Source organism: Psittacula echo, assembly GCF_963264785.1.
Source record: "Psittacula echo genome assembly, chromosome: 5".
Taxonomy (NCBI): Eukaryota; Metazoa; Chordata; class Aves; order Psittaciformes; family Psittacidae; genus Psittacula; species Psittacula echo.
In genome coordinates, this window is record NC_137739.1 from 23,195,171 (window position 1) to 23,218,197 (window position 23,027).

At 38.9% G+C, this 23,027-nt stretch overlaps 1 protein-coding gene across 5 annotated transcripts in view; it reads left to right on the forward strand.

The window, feature by feature from the left end:
* The window catches only part of ANO5 (anoctamin 5), a 70,557-nt gene that overhangs the window by 9,926 nt on the left and 37,604 nt on the right, over positions 1–23,027 (forward strand). For 2 of the 5 annotated variants that reach the window (XM_080618938.1, XM_080618939.1), the window contains exons 2-4: positions 2,854–2,898; positions 6,151–6,221; positions 19,821–19,934. In XM_080618938.1, coding sequence (XP_080475064.1) covers positions 2,854–2,898; positions 6,151–6,221; positions 19,821–19,934 — 230 coding nt within the window. The remainder of the gene's footprint in view (positions 1–2,853; positions 2,899–6,150; positions 6,222–19,820; positions 19,935–23,027) is intronic. The other 3 variants (XM_080618941.1, XM_080618940.1, XM_080618942.1) reach the window with 3 other exon arrangements.

Sequence of the window (23,027 nt, forward strand, 5' to 3'; positions counted from 1 at the left end):
TAGGTAGGAAAGCTCTTTTTATGTGCTTGATTTTGTTGACTTTTGGTGTTACTGTGTCTAAGAAAATTGTGGAAACAAATAGAAGCAGTATTGTGGCAACAATACTGAAAGTAGTAGCAGGACCAGTAGTAATATTGCCATACTTCTGCTAAACAATAAACAGTTTATCAACACCCGCCTGAGAATCCTGGCTCTGACTTTGCCTTTGGAATAGTGCTGTCATAGAATTAAAGAGTGCAAGTGCAGATGATTTTCTAGTTTTAGTAGCAAAATGAAAATTTTGATCCCTAAAAATATCTGCCCAGTTGCCACTTGGCTTTGTAAGCACCTAATATGGTAACATTTTTACTGGTAGAAACACATCTACCAAGGTGCACTCTACTTGGTGCAGACAAATCAGGGTGATAGAAGTTGAAAGGAAAGAAAACTGAAATGCCTTCTCATGCGCTTGATGAGCCTTTTTCTTCCCATCTGGCTGCATATTTACTGATGATGCTGAAGTGGCAAAGATCATTCTTTGCCAGGAAAGTTACTGGTTAGGTGCAATTAAAGATGCACCTCATGTATTGACCTCACCAAGTGTCAGCCCCAGTATTAGAGTCCTCATTTCTCCCTGCTGGAGATAGCAGGGGTGTGGTGAGTTTCTGTGATGCTGAAGGCATATCTGCTTTGTAGAGGCAGGACCAGGATCCTCACCTGGCTTCGGTATGTTGTTGATTACATCTCACATCTTCAAGGCCAGGTTGAACAGGGCTTGGAAGGAACATAGTAGAAGGTGTCCCTGGTTATGGCAGGGTGTCTCTTCCAACACTAAGCGCTCCATGATTCTGTGCCTGTGAATTCCTGGCTGTGCCTGTGCTGGTGGTTAAAAAGCTGAGTAGTTTTTCATGGGTCTTTAAGGGCAAGTAGCACAGTTCATATGGTTGAAATCCTTTCTGCCCAAGCAGGACAGATCTCTCTGTGCTGTTTAGAAGACCAGAACCTGGCCTGTGGTGTCCTCCAGAGTGTGCTTTCCTTCCACAAAGTGTACTCATAATTAAGTCAAGTGAGCAGTCCTGTGGTTGGCCCCGTATCCTGGCCCTTCTGTCTGCCTAGTTGAGGCACAACTATTGTGACCAGGATGGCCTATGATGAGTTGGACTTCCCAGAGAATGTGCAGCTCAGTTTTGGTGCGGAGGGGTACATCACTAGTCCTGGATACATCACTTGTTCTGTGGCATTATCAGCCTGTGCCACTTACCTCGCCCCAGCAATCAGTTAAATAGGGAGGCCTTGATTTACAAGGCCACCGTTCCTTTTTTGTGACAGCACTGCATACATCACTGGTATTTGATGAGATTTTAGAAATGAAATGGTCAAAATAATCACGATTTATTTTGTGCTGCGTGTTTTCTTGCAGGTGTCTTGAGTTGTAAAGTCTGGATAGCCATTGTAGTCACCAAAGAGAAGTGTTAGGAAAGTCTCACATGTGGTCTCAAATCAATTTTGCTGTATTTGTTCTGTAAGTTGCAGATACAGCAGTTGAAAAATTGAGTATGTCAGCATCTAGACCACTAAAGATTTTTGTCTTTTATCATGGAATGAATAGGAAAGTTTTGAAGGACAACTTTTTGATTCATGAAATATTAATCATAGTAAAACACTTCTTTTACCCAGTGGCTCCAGATGGGGAGTTCAGTTCCTTTTATCTTTTCCTAAATTGTCAGTTTGGCCATGTAGAAATAAAGTGATTCAGGCACTGAGAACAAAGTTAAACTAATGTAGAATGACTAAGCATTTCCTTACACAAAAGGCCATTTTTCATGCTTCTTATAGAAATCATAAGATTGCACTAACAAAAGGACCTTTTTTTTGGGGGGTAAACTATTTATATTTTAAGAGGCGAAATTGGTCTTGATTATATTCTCCAGTCTTCAGTTGTGGATGTTGGTTTCTGTGAGCTGTTTTGGATTACTGGTGATGTGATCATTTGGGTCTGTAATTGAAATGGAAATGCTCTGTAATTCTTAGGGATGGCATGCTGAAAGTTTATGAGTAGTCTGCCCTGCGGTAGAATGTAGTTTGGGACAGTGTATGTTAATACTGCAAATTATAGGCTGTGTGAAGCTTCCTTACTTCCAATAATGTGCAAACTCCCAAGACACACGTTTAAGGAGTTACAAATAGCTGTGTGCGCAACTGTAAGCCCGTTGGAGTTGACAGTTACATTGGGAAAAAGGCATTTCTGTCAGCTAGAATATGGGCATGCCTGTGAAAGGGCAGTGATTTGCATAAATATTCAAAGAAACAATTTTAATGAGTTTTGATAATCATAATGTTGTTCTATAGTTAATTTTGAACAAAAAAATTGCCAGGACTGACTGCAGTTTGCACAGATTCTGTATTGAAGGGCCTCTTATGTTTAGTACATGTCCTTATTTGTTCTTGGTGTGCAGATGTTTCTGTCTCTTCACATACAGTAAGGTGTGTAGTGTTGAAGAACAACATATGATGGTTTTATCAGAATATTATTGGTTTATTCCCTTCTTCAGATGCAAAGTTGTCATTTCTTGAAAAATTTGAAAGGGCTTTGCTTGCTAGCAGAAACTGTTATGGTCTTCCCTGCTGCTGATGTGGGTAAGTGGCATCCATGTTTGTGTTGCCAAAAAAGGTGCATGGACAAAAAGGTGAATTTTGGTGTTTAAAGAGGAACCTGCTCCATGCTGTCTGTGTAGGTCACAGTCTGTGGTTTCCAGGGCTTATTCTTTTGTTGGATGTAGTGACTGTATTGTGAAGGAGAGAATTACTAAATAGGTTCATGTTAAAAGTGGATTTTACTTCTGGTTCTTACTGAAGTGTTTTTTCCTTTTAAAGATGAGCTTGTGATTCTCACCAAGTTCAAGCCATCACCGTCAGAAGGTATTGTACTAACCAGCATTAAGCCTTCTTCTCTTTTGTGTGTGTCCACTGCCCTTTTTTTTCTGCTGAGAGACTCTTGGTAGTCAGACTTAAGTTTATATGGGTCATTGATGTCACATACGAGCCAGGCTTTTTTGCAGTGTGATTTGCAAGTTAATTCTTAGCTATCTGTGGACAGAACCAGTTGGGCATCTCTGTTGCTTGTTGCAGTTTTGGGTTGCAGCTCTTTCACACTTTCCTACATGACTTGAACATGCGTTTCTTTTACTGCTCCTATTCAGGAACTTGTGAATGTATTAAGTATGTTGTACTTCTCAGTTAATATGTTTTACATTCTCTTTCTGCCTTCTTGTGTGCTGCTCTAGGGTTATTCAGTTTTATTTCCTGGATTAGACATATGAAAAGGATTTCATTCCACAGATACATAAGTATATGTGGAATCAGCTGTGTTACTGGGAAGGCATTTAAAAATCATTGAATCACAGGTTGGTTTGGGTTGGAAGGGACCTTGAAGCTCATCCAGTTCCAACCCCCTGCCACAGGCAGGGACACCTTCCACTAGACCAGGTTGCTCCAAGCCCTGTCCAACCTGGCCTTGAACACTGCCAGGGATGGGGCAGCCACAAGAAGATGTAGAATTCTGGATTGTGCTTGTTTCTGAGGTTAAACTTTGACAACTAAAGAAAGGACAATCCAGGTCTGTTGTCGCAGGCCATGGAATCAGTTCAAATCCTCTCAGCAGCACAGGCAAACTGAATGTTGCTGCTCCAGGGACAAGGTGCCAGGCTGTGTCTGCTGCAGAGGGTCAAGTGACAAAACATTTGGGCTTTCTGCTCCTGGGCCCTGGGCTCACTCCGTTTGGTGAAGGCAGCATCAGTCACTTGGTTACCAGGGCTGTAGGTGAGCAGGCAGCAGAATGGGATGGAGATGATCCCTAGCTTTGCTCCAGCAGGGGTCTGCTGTCCTGAGCAGCTGCAGGGCTTGCATAAGCTTAGAGCCAACCCTGTAGGAAGGTGTGGAGCCTCTCCTTGGGAACATTATTGCAGAAACAGTTTCTCACAAAAGTTAATCTGAATATTTCTATAGTTGTTTTTTGGTCAAGACTTCTATGTTGTTACTATAGTGTTCTCCCGTTACGTGCCATTTGTGTCTCTTGCCCGCTTAATGTTTGTGCTGTGCTGGGAGGTGAACTGAATTTGATTCTGTCCCTGTAAACCTTTACTGTGTTTGGTGTTCTGTTTTACAGCATAGTCCCTGTAGCATTTATGTTATATTTAGGTAGGAAGAATGATCCCAAGTTACTTAACTTCACACTAACTTTTTAGAGGTGACTTAATCTTGTCCTCACACATGTATCAGCATGTGGGAACACCTTTCTGCAAGTGCGTAAGTAAACCTGAAGTGTTCAAATTGTATCTATTAGTACAGATTTTGGAGGCATAGTTTGCTTTAGCAGATGTGCGACAACCTCAAATGTCTTTAACATTTGGAAACTTATTCATTATATGTTATATACTATTATATGCCATTACCCTGTTTCTGATCACATCATATGGACAGTTATAAATTACTGAGACCATTTTCTGTAAGTGTATTTAAACAAAAATTGTAGGAAATGAAATGTTCTCAAACTGTACTTAAGTAGCTTATTATAGATTTTCCAAGAACCAGTTTATATTCTGCCTGGATGCAATTTTGACAGCAAATATTTACAGGTTATAAAAATAAAAGAAGTAGGTTTGGTTTATTGATAGGACTAATCTAACCATAGTTGACAGTGGTCCAGTCTAAGATGTGCCAGTCAGTGTGTTCAATCTAAGCTATACCCAGCAATACTTCCTTGATGGAGAAAGGATTGTGATGAATCCTGGTTTTGGAAGGAAGAGGCACCATTCTTAGGTGTTCTAGAATGTGCTAAGCTGTTTTCCAAACTGCTTATCCTTTTCCATTGGGGTTGGAGTTATTTAGATGCCTGATTTAGGAGACTGGTCTGTCTAATCACCACAGAGATTGCTTTTTACAAAAACTTCTTGAAACAGGAGCCTAGCTTATGGGCTCTGAATTGCTATCCAGAGGAAATCGGTGATAGAGTAGGTCCAGAGCCCCAAACCCAGCCAACATCTCAGTATGATTTAGGGATCTGAAGATACTCAATGTAGTTTTTCCCTACAATATTAATATTTAAATAACAGTGTCCTTGCCCAACTGACTATGCTTGTTATTTTAAAGTTCAATGCTGTTGTTAAAATTAAGGTAGGAGGTTTCACAGTATGTTAGAGATTGGAAGGGACCTCAAAAGATCATCTAGTCCAATCCCCCTGCCAGAGCAGGAACACCTAGATAAGGTTACACAGGAATGTGTCCAGGCGGGTTTTGAATGTCTCCAGAGAAGGAAACTCCACAACCTCCCTGGGCAGCCCGTTCCAGTGTTCTGTCACCCTCACTGAGAAGAAGTTTCTTCTCAAGTTTAAGTGGAACCTCTTGTGTTCCAGTTTATACCCATTACCCCTTGTCCTATCGTTTGCCATTGAGAAGAGCCTGGCTCCATCCTCGTGACACTCCCCCTTTATATATTTATATACACTAATAAGGTCCCCCCGCAGTCTCCTCTTCTCCAAACTATAGAGACCCAGCTCCCTCAGCCTTTCCTCATAAGGGAGATGCTCCACTCCCTTAATCATCTTAGTTGCCCTGCGACTGGGGGGTTTGTTGTTGGGGTTCTTTTTAAACAAGAAGCCAAGTAATTAAGATTGTTACTACTGTTCTTGATCCTGTTGTCTTATCTGCGTTATGTGGGTATTTGTAATCCTAGCTTATGCATTGTTAATCCGTTAGCAACAATAAAAATATTCAATTTCTAGCAAGCAACTCCAGAGATAACTTTCATAACTGAGGCAGTAAAGCTCCAGGGGCAAGACCATCATAGGCAGTAACCCAACAGACACTGGAGACAAGGAAGACAGAGGGTTTTTTGTCGCAGTTAAAAATAAGTTTCTATGACTGCAAGGTTATAACCGGGTAGTAAAGACTGAGTACACTGAAGGGGAAAAAATGCTGTGAGACACAAAGAGCCATTCTTCCTGTATTTTCTGCTGTAATATCTTCTGGTTTTATGTAGCTGAGTATTATTTTCCGGCTTTTGCTTGTTTGTAGTTCCGTGTCCGCAAGGTTCATGTCATTTTCAGATACAAAAATACTTCAAAATAAGTAATGTATTTATTTGAATCTTATCTTTCTTTCAATGTTCCATAGGGGAAGAATGCAATGGACCTTTATGTGAAACTATTTCAACTGCAGGATCAGAAGTCCCTAGCAGCTCTGAGGTAAAGTAGAATACTGATGTTGTTAACATACTACTGGTAGGAAGAGAGAGGAACAGTTGTTGTGAAAGAGAGAATTAGTTCTACAAATCACATTTGTTATAGATTGCCTTACACCTCCCCTTTATCCATGTAAACTTTTTCTTTCTATAGGTTTTTTTTAAGGAGCAAAACCACAAATGTCACACTGATGCTCACTGAGTGTTTGAGACTTGTCAGTGTTCGTGCTACAACACAGCAGTGGTAGAAAACAGTATGGGCTTAACAGTGTTTCCAGTATAAGTCTTGAACTGAGAATCACGTGGCCATTTAATGTTCTGGCAGGTGGAAAAGCATAATGCTTCTTCACAAACCTACCACTTTGTTTTATGCTGTGTGTTACATTGCTGGATTGACAGGGAAATAGAGGCACCCTTGCATTCCTCTGCTCAAGGAACTGCTTGACAGTGCAGCAAGACTTAAGAAAATGAAGATTTGAGTTACAAAAATACTTCTTCCCTGGAACTTGTGCAATATGAAAAACATCACCAGCTATTCATTTTTTCACAATACCTCGCTGCTTAATATCTACAGTCCACAATATCTTAACTTAACTAGGCAGCAGTGTGTGGTTACTATTTAGGGAAGAAACAGATTTAGAAATAATATTGAAAATGTATTCTGAAATTTGTATTTTATTTTAATTTCTATTGTCCAATTTCTTTATTATGGTTATTGTGCTTAGAGGAAGACAGGAAGAGTTTTAGGAAGGAAAAGGGATAGTTTCTCTGTTGGATTAGAGCCTGATACAGGCCAAGAGCACTTAACAGAAATTGTCTGTTGAATTGAATGTTGGAAAACTGTAGCTGTTCTGCTGAACTTGTCCTCACCTATCTGCAAGAGGCAAACTTGGAGATGGTCACGTGAACACAGAAATGCTTCCTAGATTACAGATTTTTACTTTGCTAGCACATGCAACTATATCATTTAGATGTTTTCATAAATCTGCCAGTTCCATCTTAAAAATTGCTAGTAAGTTCACCCTGCTGCTTTCTGAATCTATTGTAGGAGTTGTAGTAATCTTGCTTTCCAGGAAAATGTTCAGTGAACCTCCATATCAAATACTTCACTGAACCCTGGGCATATGTAATCTTCAATTATAGCATATGAATCATCATACCATGGTAACCATCAGAGTCTGAAACTGATTCTGAGTTCCTTTTGAGTGTCTCAGTAGATGGAGATGACCTATTTTCCCAAAGCTTGAAGGAATTTGCTTCATGACTTAGAATGTAGGAAAAGGAAGGAAACGTGGGAGAAAGGGTGAAACATGTGTTATTTATGTAGAGGCATGGGATTTTTAACGTTGTTTTGTTTGAAGGGTGAAGGACTCATGATGAGGAGGGAAGGAAGCTTTGATTTTGTGCACTTTCTTGTCTGGGAGGTGGTCTCCTTATGAAAAATGTATGGTTACCTTCTTAAAAATTTCTCTGATAACTTCATGCTGCCTAATCTCGTGTTTTCTACTTATGCATGTTCCTTACGTAATCATTCCTCTTCATAGTTTGTTCTTAAATATCACGAAGTATTGTCATATTAGCAATATTAGTCTGTAGTTGATGTGGTGACTTGGTGGGAGAGTTGTTAATTCCCTCTCTGCCTCTAAGAAGATACAGCTTATTTAGCTTTAGGTAGTTTGTTTCTCCAGATCAGCTGATTATCTGACGTTTGTTTACATTTCAGTTAGTACTTTTCTGTGCTTGGTGTTATCCTACGCTATGTCCCCTAATACAGTCTCATTTATCTCATTTTTGCTTTCTATGCACTAGCCAGACATAAAGTTACAGTTACTTTTATTCTTCTTGCCCAGTTTCACACTCTTATTAGTCACAAGAGGCTTGATGATTAGTGTCCTAGATAGTCAGGGTAAGTCCGTCCTTAAAGTTTTTCCATTAATTTACTCCAACAGTAAGACAGTCCTGAGATATATGGTTTTTTTTTTCATTAAATGCTAATTTTTTATCATAATGTCTTGTCACAACAGGAAGAATTTCTTTTCTCTCAGTTCCAGGCTGCCTTTTATCATCCTTGATGCATTCCCATAGGAATTGAACAGGGTCATCTCTCCTAGCATGAAAGTCAAGGCATGATTTCTCCTCTTTTCACCAAGACCCTTCCAAGCTCAGGCCAACACGTTTTGTGCTTGTTTTGTCAGATAGCACATTTCTCTGTTTTGTGATTTCACTCTGGGGACAGGTTGATCATGTCCTTAATTTTGCTCATGCAGTTGGAAAATAGGAACACTTGGAAGTCTTAGGACAATTTAAATGAAGTATTCTTAAAACAGAAATGGAATTAATTCATAAAAAGAGCATTGGGAAAGACTTAAATAAATTTACATTCAGGTCACAACTTCATTATGCTCTAGTTGTGTTTTGTTTTGGAAGAGAAGTAACATGATATAGAATCACTGTATACTTCTGCTCAGCACCGGGGAGAAAAACCCAAGGCCTTATTGTTGATTTAGCAACAGAGGAGGGAACAAAAGAAGTCTAGATAAAAATATAGCGAGCAAAGGAGGTTACCTCTCCATAATTCAGTGATATTTTTCTTTATTTGTCATCTGTAAAGGAATATGTCTTTTGGATATAAGAACGATGCAAGTAGAACAAAAAAGAAGGTGAAAAACATTCTGTAGCAAAGCCTGCCAGTGTTTATACAGAAGTCCAGGGCTCAGAAAGCAACTGAATCTCCAGTCAAAGCTGCATTTCGTCCATCTTCATGATTTTGCCTTTGTGCTCTAATTCACTTCTTCTTGCCTATTTTACCCTGTATTTTTCCTGGGTTTTTTTGTTTTGGTTTGTTTTTGTTTGTTTGTTTGTTGGGTTTTTTGTTTGTTTGTTTTGTTTTGATCTGCTTTTTGTAGAGTCTCCTTATTTTTCTTCTCTTTTTTAATCTCCCACAAGGACAAAAGAACCAAGATCACTTGGAGTTCAACAGCTTTTCATATTACAAGCTTTATAGTATGAATCATTTCTAGATGCTTTGTCATGCAGGGAGGCAAGGAGATTTTTAGCAAACAGCAGACCAGAGAGGAAAACTAAGGATATGATAGGGGTATTATGAAATATGCTGCATTGGAAAGTGCTTCCAATAATGTCATTGTTAGCAGTAGTTCGCAGACAAACGGCAGGAGGCAGCTGTCCTAATTGAGTTTCTGTGTAGGATCTGCTTCAATCAGTCTTTATGGAGTTCCTGTTCCAAGAAATACATAAGTGTCTCTCAGATTCCTTTCAATCAAATTGGAAAATGAATGAAATAAAACTTGAGATTCTGGTTTTCGTCTGTGCTTTCTGTTTATGCAAAGAGCGCACTAGATTATATAATGGTACCATTCTGTGTTGTGTCTCTGTGCAGTGATTTTAATTAGTTGTTCAAGTTACAGAGTAAATGAGGATGATGCCCACTGACAAAACAGAGTTCCTGTTCTTGAGAGGAAAGAAGTCTAGTTAGAGAATTCAAGATTGGCAGAAAGGTTAAAAAATGGAATTTGTAATAAATTCCCTAAGAGTTAAATTTTAGGCCATTCAATTGTAAAATTAGTACAGATTTTGTGGAAGACTGCATCACTCATTTGTAGTGTATCTATGAGATGTATGCAGAGGACTATTTGTTATTCCAACTAAGAAGTACAAAGTAGCTTAAAATGTTTACTTTTTGTGTATGTGGACTCTGAGTTTCTCACCCTCCAAAAAGGCAGATGGCTGCACTACTCTCTGAGTAAAGCTGCAGCTTTACTCTCTTTACCCTCTTCTAGCTCTGAGAAGGTAGGAATTAATTTTGTACAGTTATATAGGTAATTTTCATCTTTGGTAATTTCACACCAGGGAAATGCTCATTAAAAACTCCTGTTAATCAGGATTTTTCCATATTGTAACTTGATAATGAGAAAATCTGAGAAGAAGCTGTCTTTATTTAAATCAGGTTAGCAGAACTAAGTTGGCAGAGCTCCAGTAGGGGTATTAAAGCAATGCATTTTGCCAAAATGAGGGGTATGACTCATAGGGTTTTTGGGTGTCTTTTTTGAAAGCAGAGCAAGAAACACCATCATAATGTGCATTACTTTTCATGCTTGTTCATTTTTTCCATTCAGACCAGTGAGCATCAGGTAGAAACATAAAATATCATTATTAATATTGGGAAGACAGTCCAAATCAGTTTTAAAATCTAGAAGGAAATACTAGAAGAGTTCTTTCAAGTGTAATTACAAAACAAAATCTGAGGGATATTCTGGGGAGAGAATGCATTGAAGACTTCTGAGTGGATTCCAGAGCACAAAGGACCAGCCCAGCGCTGCTGCCAATGCTGCCAACCTCTGCTATTCTTGGTTTTCATTGCAACAAATTTGAGTGTTTTTAAAAAACACTGTTGGTTCTTGTTTTGGGAGTCGTGTAAGCAAGACTGGAGAACCTTAAGAAGTGGTGTCTCTTTAGAAGAGTTCTTACACTTTGAATGTGCAGGAGAAGGTTTGATCACCGATTTTACAATAGTTAACCCCCATGACTTGAGCTAATTAATTACAGATAGCTGCAGGTTAAGTTCTCTAGATTGACAGGAAAGCATTTCACAAACTGTAGAGAGGACTGTGCCAGCTGTGTATCTTCATCTCACAGTTTAGTGTTCCACTAAAATCTCATCTGGGGGTAAAGCAGCGTGAGCCGCATATGTAGATGAGTGGGTACCTAAAACCATCTTTATATCTAATTGTGGTGGAGGTGGGGTGCTGTCGGTGGCATGAGAACAGGGTGGAGAGATGTAAGAACACCAGCTTGGATGAAGGGGCAGGTGACTGATGGAGAGGTTAGGAGCCACAGGGCAGCAATGAAAAGCAAGGCTGCACCTGCCCTGATGTCAGGTTGGTACAGCACTTGACATGACAGATATTTTCAGTGTATAGCTGGAGAAAAACTTTCCACTTCAGTGCCTCCACCCTTAGTTCTCTACAAATAGTGCAGGTTTGTCCAGCAGCATCAGTGACATGAGGATTAGACTTCTAAACCCAGTTCAGACTATCTTAGGGTAAGAGCACAGTGCAGCTCTTTATATTTGCACTGCGTCTCAGGTGGATACCTTGCCAAAAAACAGATCAGTTTCTCTGGCTGAATTCTGAAAAGGACATTTTTATCTTATTTAGATAAGCAAATACTCAGAGATGGCATCACTAAGAAGGAATGTCAAGATGTGTGTGTATTACTTGCAATGTAAATGGGAACAAAGTTAGCATGGTTAAGGGGTTTTTTCCACAAAATAATGGAAATGGACCTCAGTGGTTTCTCTCCAGTAAAAGTACAATGAAAGTGAAAAATACCCATTTCTAATTTAAAAAAGATCATAGACAGAACTTGATGAAAATTGGATTTTGAGAAATACACTTTCTGAAATGTTACAACTGTAAATGGATGACTGATGATACAGGAGTGGAATGCAGTTAGCATTCTGCTGAAAGTTGATTTAATCCCATAGAGAACTGTCATATTTCCATAACACGCTAACACTATTTGGTTGCCGTGTTAAAACCTGTCAGTCATTTGTTTCCAGAAGCAAAACAAGAGTTTGAGATACTACTGAGTAGCAGAATGAGATATTGCGGAACAGCTTAGGTATTGCAAACCATTATTCATTCCAATGAATCTCAAAATCTCTTGCTCATGCCATTGCACAGTCGTGTCCAGGACCCCAGACAGCTTACAGATGTGTGCCTGTGGGGTAGCTGTGCTCTGCAGAGTCCTCTGCTGCTGGTTTTCCTGCCAACAGGATGATACTGGCCAGAGGACATTGCATCACCCTGCAGGCTCACACACAGGAAAATAATGAGTGCCCAGATCTCATACAATTAAAATCAGGGAAGGGACTCACCAGGCATTGATCAGAACTGGAAGCTGTGAAGCCTTTGCTAGTCTCCTTAGGCATAACAGCCTCAATTACTGATACTGATTTGCCTTGTCTGTCCTGTAAGATGAATGCTTTGTCTCCTTGCATTTGTTTTTGCTCAGTGCAGATGGTATAATTTCATTCTGTATTGAAGAAATACCTAAGGGGTGTTGCATTTAATCTGAATGCAGGTGCAGCCAGCTGTGCTATGTATGTCTCCTCTCTTTGATATTAAAATAAGTACTGTTAAAGGTTTGTCTTTATCAGCTTGTAGATGATATTCTGTGTTTAGACTTTATTTTTTATAATGGAAATGTTGAGGAATACTGGACAGCTCTTATTAAAAGTTGTTACTGTTAATACTTTAAAATGACATGGGCCATGTAGAAGTCAGTGGCATAGGCTGGAGACCCAGCTCATCTGAGGAAGTAGAGCTTTGTGTCAAGTTTTACAATCTAGACTGAAAATCCCCTATCACTCCAAATAGCTTTTACAACAACTTAAAGCAGCAGCTATACTGTTTCTTCTCAAATAGCCTTTTATTTTAAAGCCTCCTTTGCATCATTGCTAACAACATTATGTTTTTCCCATGATGCCACTGGCAGGGCCTAAACAGCACTGAGACTACTTTACTCATCCCTGAACATCAAGTGGTAAGCAGTAAGCAATATTCATGCTTCCTTGCATGAATCTGTGTGGTGTCTTCTATTAAAGTCCCTCACCAAAAAATTTTCCAGTTTCAAGGATGCCATCCTTACAAAAAGAAATGTTTTTTACCTAGCTTATAAAAATGAATGTGGTTTTCGCGTTTATTCCTAGTGATGGCTTAAATGATCAATTCCAGCAAATCAAAAGGGTAATAGACAAAATTGGAAAGTTAAGATTGGTGGAGAAAACTGGAAAGTTCACTTTGTTTATCATTGCTTTGGTTTGATGGGATGTAGGATATATTCTGACTCTGGTGTTATTAACAAATATGGGATTCGTTTTTATTGGGATAACCTGGAGGGCTCTGTGAGTCAGCATGATACTTTTAAATGTTTGAAAGAGCAAGAAGCGAACACTGACAGCAGTTGAAACGTGTGGCCTCTTTTTTTCTTATTGCAGGCTCTAATACGGAAAGGCTCAAAATAGCCACTTCCTAAAATTTGCAGACAAGAGAATTGTATTAATTGTCAAATATATCAGAAAACTTGAAATATTTTTTTTTTTCATGGAAAAAAAAGACACAAATTAATTTAAGCTAACTGAAGAAGTACATGCTGAGGTGTATTAAAACTGTCTGCTTGCTTACATTGGGCTCTGGTGTCTTTACGTTAACTCATGCGCTCTCTTAGCATCCTTTTTATTTCCCTTTGTTGTATTCTTGCTTAATGTGTCCTTTTATCCAGAGAGGCTTTTTTCCTCCGCGTTTAAATTTGAGTGCAAATACCTTGGTGTCTTAAACTGCTTTGAAATGCATGTTTTCAAGCTGTCAGATTTTCATGTGGTTCAAAAGCGTGGTAAAGGTTAAAAAGAAGCTTGCAAGTTTTAGCTACCAGAAATATGTGGGCTTTTGTGTTTCTTGGAGTGGGAAAGGTTTGTGTGCAGCTTTGTAGCCTGCATGAAGCATAAGTAGAAATGGGGATGTGTGGTGTTGAAGGTGTTGTTAATACACTTCTTTCAAAGTGGATAAGCACTTGTGGATTCCTCCAAGGAAGAATATTGAAGAGAACTTGATGCAAAGGGGATCTCTGGTATAATGGGATCTGAGTTTATTGTGCATAAACCAGGAATGTGCCTTTTTCGGTTTCAGTGGAGTGCCTGTATATCTATATATGTTGTGTAAATGCATTTCCAGGAGCTTGTTACTTTGGGAAATAAATTGTATCAAGACAGTTATATATTAAGCATAGTGGCACTTAAATCAGCTTGTGTTTTCTATAGCTGTGAGCATGTTTAATTCAGGGAAAAGGGGGATTACATACATATTCTGTGTGAACTGAGGATCTACTTGAAGGTGGTAACATTTTTTAAGATATTGAATGTTTCCCACCCTTTCGATTAGGAGGCATAGCTTATATTTTGATTCAGCTTTCAAGCCTTTATATTTTCATCTATTTCTGTACTCTAAAATTTTTCCTGCAGTGGATTGTTAATTCATAAATCAACTAACTGCATTGTTAATGTAGTTATTTTGGTTTATGACATGGTCTGTGATTAAAAACTAATTTGCCTATATGATTATCAAAGGTGTGCAGTAAATAAATATTTGGTTTGTGGACTGTATCTTGTAAGCAAGCAGAAGATGGCAGATCTGTTTTGTTTTTTAACTTCAGGCAGCTTTCTTGTCTAGTAATGTAGGACTATGATAACTCCTAGATGTGCTGATGGGGATCATATTAGTAACATCTCAGCATACCCGTTAGTCATAGCCAGAGATTTTACCCTGCTGTAATGCCAATGAAGCTAATGGATTGGCTTTCTCTATCTCAGATTAGTGTTGGGTACTACTTTGCTACTGAGATTGCTGCTCTAAACCACCTTCCCACTCTGAGATACAAAAAGCAGAAGGGGAAGGCTGCTGAGGTCTGAACCTGCAGAGCTCTGTGAGGCTGGATGCTTGGGAAACCTTGAAGTCTGCAGAATTAAGTTTGGGAATAGTGTTTCTGAATGTATGCCCCTGAGAAATTTGCAGTTTTCTGACTATTAATATGAAAAATGCTGGTTTAAGCCAAGTTCCTCTGTCTTTAAGTGTAGACATGGAGAGGGCTAGGATGTTTAGTAGTGAGGTGTACTTGGAGGACACTCAGTTGTCTACAGGGAGAAAGCTGTGCTAAGCGGCCTGTAAGGACATAAATTTCCTGTTAGGTGGATTACAAGAAATAGAAATCCTTCTGAGTCCTGTGAAAATATTCAGAATTCAGTCATTCAGGTATAATCGGCAAAATATATTTGCTTTTCAGATGCTGTGGTACCTTTAAAGGTCAGCTGGCTGTGTGCCTTCGTGGCTGAGCAAGGCTGTGGACATGTCTGCTGCAGTCTCTATCCCTCAGCTGCAATACAAAGTTGTTTCTCTGAAGCACTTTCTGTTAGTGTTTAGTGGTTGATGCCACATCCAGTAGCTCTCCTTACCCTCTCCAGTTCGTGGTGACTGGCTTGTTTGCTTTGGCCCTGCAGATGCATGTCAGAGCCATCTGTGGGAGTGAAGTGGCCAGGGTCTGGGCATCGAGTAAAAACTCTAGCAGGGCAGGAGAGCTCTGATGGGTTTGGAAGTAGCGTGTGACCACCAGCCAGCATTTATGCACTTCACCCAAACCAGTTTGGTTAGGTCTGAATGTGGGGTGTTACAGCCTTGCTTTGACTTGAGCTGTGCTGTGTTTATTTCCATAAGGACAACTTGGTCTTTAACCTGTTTAAGTTGGGATTTCCTACTGCACAGCTTCAGTTTTTGTCTAACATGAGGACTGGAAGTCTAAGTACTTGGGAGTTGTTGAACATGGTTCATTCAACATTTGGACCTCCAGTGGATGTCTAGACAGAAGTTGATGATGATGGTGTAACTAGAAATCCTAATATGCTATATATGTTACAATAAGTGTTCAAGGCCAGGTTGGACAGGGCTTGGAGCAACCTGGTCTAGTGGAAGGTGTCCCTGCCCATGGCAGGGGGTTGGAACTGGGTGAGCTTTAAGGTCCTTTCCAACCCAAACCATTCTGTGATTCTATGAATACAATTCCATAAGTACACAGTAAGTTCACACTTTTGTAGCCATGTGAAAATTAAATTTAGCTTTTCATGGTGGACCATTACCGTGTTTAGTTAGCACATCTGTCCACATATGAAGCCGCTTACTACTTTTAGAGATAATGAGAGTATTAAAACTGGCAAGTTAGTACAGGAGAACAGGAGGGCAGTATTTGTTTTTGAACAAGTAGTTTTTGTGAGCTTGCTTTGTAGATGATGGATTTATTCAACTTTCTGGAAGTGCTGGTAAATGCTGAACCCTTGCAGTAACATCATTTTGCAGATCATACAGTGACCTGGATTGGAAGGGACCTCTGGAGATCTTCTTGGCCGACCTCATACTCAGGGCAAGGCTGACTTCAAACTTAGATCAGGTTGTTCAGTCAGGGCCTTGCTTGATCAAGGTGTGTGATCTCTGGGATAGAGATTACATGGTCTTTCTGGGCAACCTGTTGTACTTGTTCCCATTCAACCACACCCTTACATCCAGTAGGAATTTCCCTTGTTGCAACTTGTGGCTGTTGCCTCTTGAGTTTTCACCATATGCCTTGGGGCTCCATCTCTTCTCTAATCCTCATTGGATATTATTCAGTTTTTCAGAATTTTCCAATTGCTGTCTTTGCTGGGATGTTTTAATTTGGTTATTTGTGTTCCAGAAAGTACACATCACAGAATATCTGCTCTGATGTTCCTTTAATAACTGCAGGCTGTCTAAGATCAATTAATTTAAATACAGTTCTGGAAAGAGCTGATAAGAAACAAGATCACAGAATCAAACAGTTTGGAAAAGACCTTTAAGATCATCAAGTCTAACTGTTCTTCCAGCACTGCCAAGGCCACCGCTAAGCCATGTCACTGATGGCCTCATCTACACGGTTTGTGGTCACTGATGGCCTCACCTACACAGTTTGTGAACACTTCCAGGGACTGAGACTCCACCATTGCCCTGGGCAGCCTGTTCCAATGCCTGACCACTCTCTCTGTGAAGAAATTGTTCCTAATATCCAGTATAAACCTCCCCTGAGATGTGCTAATCCATAATTTTTATGATTCACTTGTGCAACCAATGCAGATTACTAAAATTTAATATGTTTTAAATGTCCAAATGCACGTATATGCACAAAAGTGCCTGAATATGCAAGACTGATCTTGTTCTGCTTGTGAAATCCAAATGCAGCAAAATGGAAAGGTGTAATTTATGGGTTTAGTAAGTAGGCTTGTCTCTATCCATGATGAATATCTGATGTACAGAAGGAGAAAAGTGATGAGTATTCCCCTTCTGACAGCAGATCCAGCAATGACTACAGCATTTTCTTAAACAGATAGTCAGACGTTTAATTACTGAGTGGGATTCTGATACATCTTAGAAAATGAGCAAACTTTGATGGCACTAAAGGTAAATTATTACTGCAGTTGGATGGAATAATCTAATTACAGCTGTGCTACCCAAAGAAATTGGGACACTCCTTTGACAGGAGCTTTTCTGAAGTAGATATTATTTATTGATTTTTTTTTTTTGTTTGTGTATATGACTTTTATTAGTTCACTGGGACAACATCTGGGCTCACACAATCTGTCTCTTCTTTTTAGGTTAGTGGTTGGGGTGCTCTGGTTTTAGGCCAATTCCCAACATTGTAAATTGCTAGAAGGCACTTTGGGGTTTACCTGCTCTAATGCTGGATAATTACAGTACTGTCAAAGTTTAGATTAACATCTAAACAGTTGCAGTTTGCTTGTAGGCACAACTATGTCTAAAAACCCCACAAACTGTAAGGACAAAATAGAATAGAAAAATGCTGTTCCTTTTCTTTGACTGGATTTCATGATTTTTATGAGCCTCTTAGTCTTGCATGATTCTCTACTGCTTATAGAAGCAAAAACATTTTCTGAGCTAGCTGTCTGATGTCAATCTTAAAAAATAGTCTGATTGATCTGCTGTAAATAAATCTCAAGAAGGAAAATGACCAAAAAAACCCCAACAGAATTGCCAAAGAGAGGATCGTGGCATAATCAGGAAGTAATATTTTAGTGTTTTTGTGTTACTTTGATTTGCAACACAGTGTTTTGAGCTGTGCAAAGGCTAGAATAGCTTCAGAAATAGAGGTATTTTCCATAGTGCATGGATGGACCAAGTAGGCTACAGTGGGTTTCAGCAGTTACCAGGGTGTCTCATGAAGATGCTTAAAGTTGTACAAGAATATGGAACAATAGGGATTATGATTATTATTATTGATGTTACTGTTATTGTCTATTATTGTTGTTGTTATTAAATTTGTTCCTATTTGAAAATAAATGCATGTCCCGCTGCATGTAGATATCATTGCTTGTAATTTTGGCAGTTCTGGAATTACACGATTGTCATTCATCTATTTCTGTCCTAGTGGATCAAACCTAATACAAGTGTTACAGAAACATGCATGCACTATTCATTAGGTAGTTCTTGTTGTTACCTTTGCATTACATTCAAAGAAACTTTGTTGGGTTTGGTGTTTGTTGTTTTTTTTTTAATCTATCTAAGTATCCCAGTGATGGCAATTAGCATTATAGAAGTCACTATTTTAAAACAGCCAAGTTTATTCCCAAAAAGGATGCCAGCACAGCCTAGCCCTTATTAAAAAAGATATTAATAGTCATAATGTTTGTGGGTCCTTGTGTTTTTGTATTAGTTGGAGGCTTTTCCTGGCTTTTATAAGGACTTGGATTTCTTGCTAACTTTACTGGAAGGTACGTTTTAAAAGCAGTTGGGTCGGTTCTTGGAGAACGGTAGCCTTGCTAACTACTTGTTGGTTATTCCGACAGAGTGGAAGAAGATATAATCTGTTCCTGAAACGACGTCTCAGGGTAAACCAGTGAGGATTGATACTGCAAGTGGCTTGGGTGGCTGCAGTAATTACATGCTTCACTGTGTGATGCCTTTTGTTAACTGGGAGCAAAGTTCACCATTATAAATACTCTGTGCTTTCTCACAGGGCTTTTTCACATGCATCCTTTCATGCTTTAAGAGAGAAAAGACAGAGATACAACCCTTTGAAATATTCTCGTCTTAGACAAATGCACTTTTGCTTAGAGGTGTGGTTAAAAAACCCAGTACCAGTCTTCCTTAGCATGGAGTTAAATTTGACCAGAGTATTAGCTTCTATGGAGAGCACTTCGTATGAACTTTTAGTCTTGTAAACAATTTGGTAGAGCTGAATACTGATCTGATAATAAATAATACTAGCTAATATTATGTTAACTTCCCTAGGAGAGAGATACTTGTCTTTTACTAGCTTAACATTAATTGCTGTAGCCTAATCGGTGAAAGAGATGAATGTTATTATGACATTCTGGCATGCTGATAAATGAAAACATGCTCTTTAATAGATCAATTAAAATACTAAATGCGCTGTGACATTGACAGCTTTTATTAGGTTAATTTTTTTTCCCCAGTAAAGTAAACACTCAGCTTTGAAACATTACCCCTGTATTTTGTGTGCTGTTTTCATATGTGGTCATTGCTGGGACATATTTCTCTATGGTGGTTGATTTGGTGGGTCTCGTGATGTGGGAGAACATGCATGGAATTGACTTTTTGCTACCTGCTTTGAGTTGGTAAACTCTGCCTTAACTGGCTTTTGTATAAAGTGGTGTTCTGACTAACTGCAGGAAAAAACAATCATGCTGTAAAATAACACCTGTCTTGATCATTTATGGAAAGAAAATAAATGTTCACAAGTATTGCTACACTAACATATGTTCATTCTTCACATACTAGTAACTTACATGTAGTGTTTGTGAATATAAGCAGTCAGTGGTGAAATAAATGCAACTGGATAAGCCCTTGTTAAAACTTTCCCGAGTGTGTATCTTCAGCTGTGAAGGAACTGAAGAATTAAGGCTATTTGGGGAAATTCCTTTGTCTTCCGTTATATTTTAGGACAACAGCAATGCTTGTTTTTTGTAATCAGATGCCTGTATCTTCTACAGATTGATAAAAGACATCAAAGCAAAGATTCTATTTTCTTCAGGGATGGTGTCAGGAGAATTGATTTTGTTCTTTCCTATGTGGATGATCTTAATAAGGAATGGGAAAAAAAGTTGGTAAGTATCTTTTTTTGACGTCCTTTTAATTCTTATCTATTATAACCTGAACATCAATGGCTAAGCCTTTCAAGTGACTACACTGAGCTGGAATAGGATTTAGCTAAACATTTTATAGCTGTGTTAAAAGCCATTTCACGTACTGAAATTCCTGTGTAATTTACTGTTGTGTGTCAGGACCCAATTTTATTCCGTTTCTGGGGCTTTGTTTACGGAACTGATCACTCTCCATTATTAGGCTGGGCAGTATATTATACAATCAGTGCAAAGTAACACGAACTATTTTGCTTTCTCCATTTAACAGTCTTAAGAGTTAGCTGTGGCTTTGGTGAAATACCTTGGACGCTGTTAAACCTGGTTTCTTCTAAATAAGCAAAGCATTGTCCAAATGAGATTCAACAATAACTTTTTTCCACCCATCTTTTGACTTCAGTTAGAGCAGAAATAGATTCCTAGATCCAAGAATTAAAGCAGTTTTCCTTTTAAGATTTATTTTATTTTTTAATATATATTCTGAATAAAACACAGCGCCTCATCTTGGAGCTTTTCTGTCTTTGACTTGCTCTCTATATATGTGTATTCATTTGTCTAGAGGAGTCTATAAAGTGGCTTTGATAAGAGACCTCCTGTGTGACAGAGTGCGAAGTACAAGCTTTCTCTAACATGCCAGTTAGTGATTATCCCTGGGCTTTTCAGCAAGACCCAGTAGGTCCAGCAGACTCAGTAAATGACATAGATTTGTTCCTTGTTTGTGCCAACTTTTGAGATCTAACTTGACTAACATGTAAATTCAGGCTATTTAAAACATCCAGTACTTTTTTGATGCAGTCAGGAAAAGCTTACATTTACAAACTGGTCTCTCCAAGAGATTTCTCTAAAGTTTTATCATAAAAAAAAATAAAATGGGGGGAGGGCAGGACAAAAACCCCCTTAAGTCTCATGTAATCTTATTATTCTGAAAGATAAAGATATCTGAATATAACTATTAATACCAAGGCATATGACAAAATCATGATCAAAACTGCAGGTCTGTGAAGTAAGGAATATTTCTTATCTATATCTTGTCAAAGTAAAATGTTTCATAATAAAAAAATCTATCATTTCCTTTGAACAAAAAATGTGAGATAAGGCTGCTTATTGCTTTCATTCCTTTATGAAGGAAATACTGCTTTCATTAAGGACTGATGCTGTCTATATTTGCATCCAAATATCATAGAATCATAGAATCCCAGAATAGTTTGGGTTGGAAGGGACCTTAAAGCTCATCCAGTTCCAACCTCCTGCCATGGGCAGGGACACCTTCCACTAGACCAGGTCGCTCCAAGCCCCTGTGTCCAGCCTGGCTTTGAACACTGCCAGGGGTGGGGCAGCCAGTGATCCAGTGTAGAACACCCCTGCATCTTACCTTTTTTACCTTAAAAAAACAACAGTCTGTCATCCTCTGTGGTGATTTTCCCAGTTTAAGCATCCTACAGTTTTGCTCAGCTATCAATGTGCAGGGGACTTGTCTGGGATAACAGGGAGAACATTCTAGGTGTGGCACAGTAGGTTTATATAAAGACATATTTTTCCAAACACACACTGACTCTGTTCAGGTGTAATCCTAGCTAAATTGTTTTTGAACCCATAAAGCAAAATGCATTTAAAAAAGAAGGGGGATGAGATGACTCAAGTGTAGAGAGAAGAAAGATATCCATACAAAATATGTGAAGGCAACTCTTAAAATAAACTTTTCCATTAGTCATACTCAAATAGCAGGAGGGGAGAAATGGAGACTATTTAGGTAATGTTTTAAGTGGGAAGGAAAAAGAGCCAGATGCTAAGTCTAGTCACGTGTTTGTATTGTGTGCAGCAATTTCCTGTCATTGCTTTAAGGGTCATTAGGTGGTAGCAGAAATTTTTGCCAGACCAGAGGCCATGTAAATGGGTGTCATTATTGACTGGAGGATTCACACAAGAAAGAACCCAAGAGTTAGTAGCCAATATTGGAGTTCCTTCTTGAGGTAAAAATGGACTTAGGTAAGAAGAAATATCTGTCTTGTAAAAGGCTAGAACGTCCGCAACAAGTGTTGCAAGATTTAGTTCTGTATGTCTGTTACTCACTGAAGAGTTTGTGGCCCCATGGAAAGAAGGTGTTTGGTGTGTGGCCCTGTAGGCTAGCTCTGTGGTCACAGAACCAACAGCCGTGAAGATGGCAGTGTTACAGCGCACCACTTTTTACACAGTTCCTGGGGAATCTGCTAAGAAAATGAAATTCGTATTTCTGTCCAGCATAGACCTTTGCACAATGAATATGCCCATAACTTAGTTCAGATTTCTTAGCATGAGAGTACTGTGCCGTTGTGTTTGTGGGAATATAATTTAAATATTAATGCTCTGCAGCCTTTGGAATTTGTCTGACAATACTGTACTTGCTATTGCACAGTCATTGCAGGGAAGAATGTGGCTTCTTTTACTGTAGTACAATGATACAGCAAAATGGAACAGCTAAGAATAGAAATGTTATCTCTCTTTCTATGAACATTTGTGACAAGGGGTTTTGTTTCCTTGTCTCAAGGAAACAGCTTTATTTTGCCTTTCTAAGGAAAAGATGAATAAGTTCTTTGTGTTTCAATATAGCCCTGATGGAGATGTAAGAGACAGCATGTTCATCTTCTCCCTTAGCTTCATGCATAACAGATGCGTTAACTTAATTGATATTCCCCAGAAACTTTCCAGCTTAAACTTTTTTGAGCCTGCCTTCTGTAAGCTACATGACTAAATCCTAACCACAGCGTCTCTGTAAGAAAAAATTAGGATAACATTGTTGTGAGACAATACTTGATATTTTTCCTCAGAGCCTCCAGCAGATAAGTGGGAATATTTTACCCACATATGATGGAAAAATAAATACAGCTTTAAAAAATATCTAACAAATTGTTTGTGTATTACCAGGACATGATCTTTTTTGTCCATAAGTGTATTTCTTCACAAGAAAATCCATAGCATTAGGTGGAAGCTGTTTCTATCCATGTCAGGGAGTTTGAGAATATTCTATGATTCTCTGATTAGGACTCTGGGAAATCTGTGCAAAGTGACTTGTTCTTATGTTAA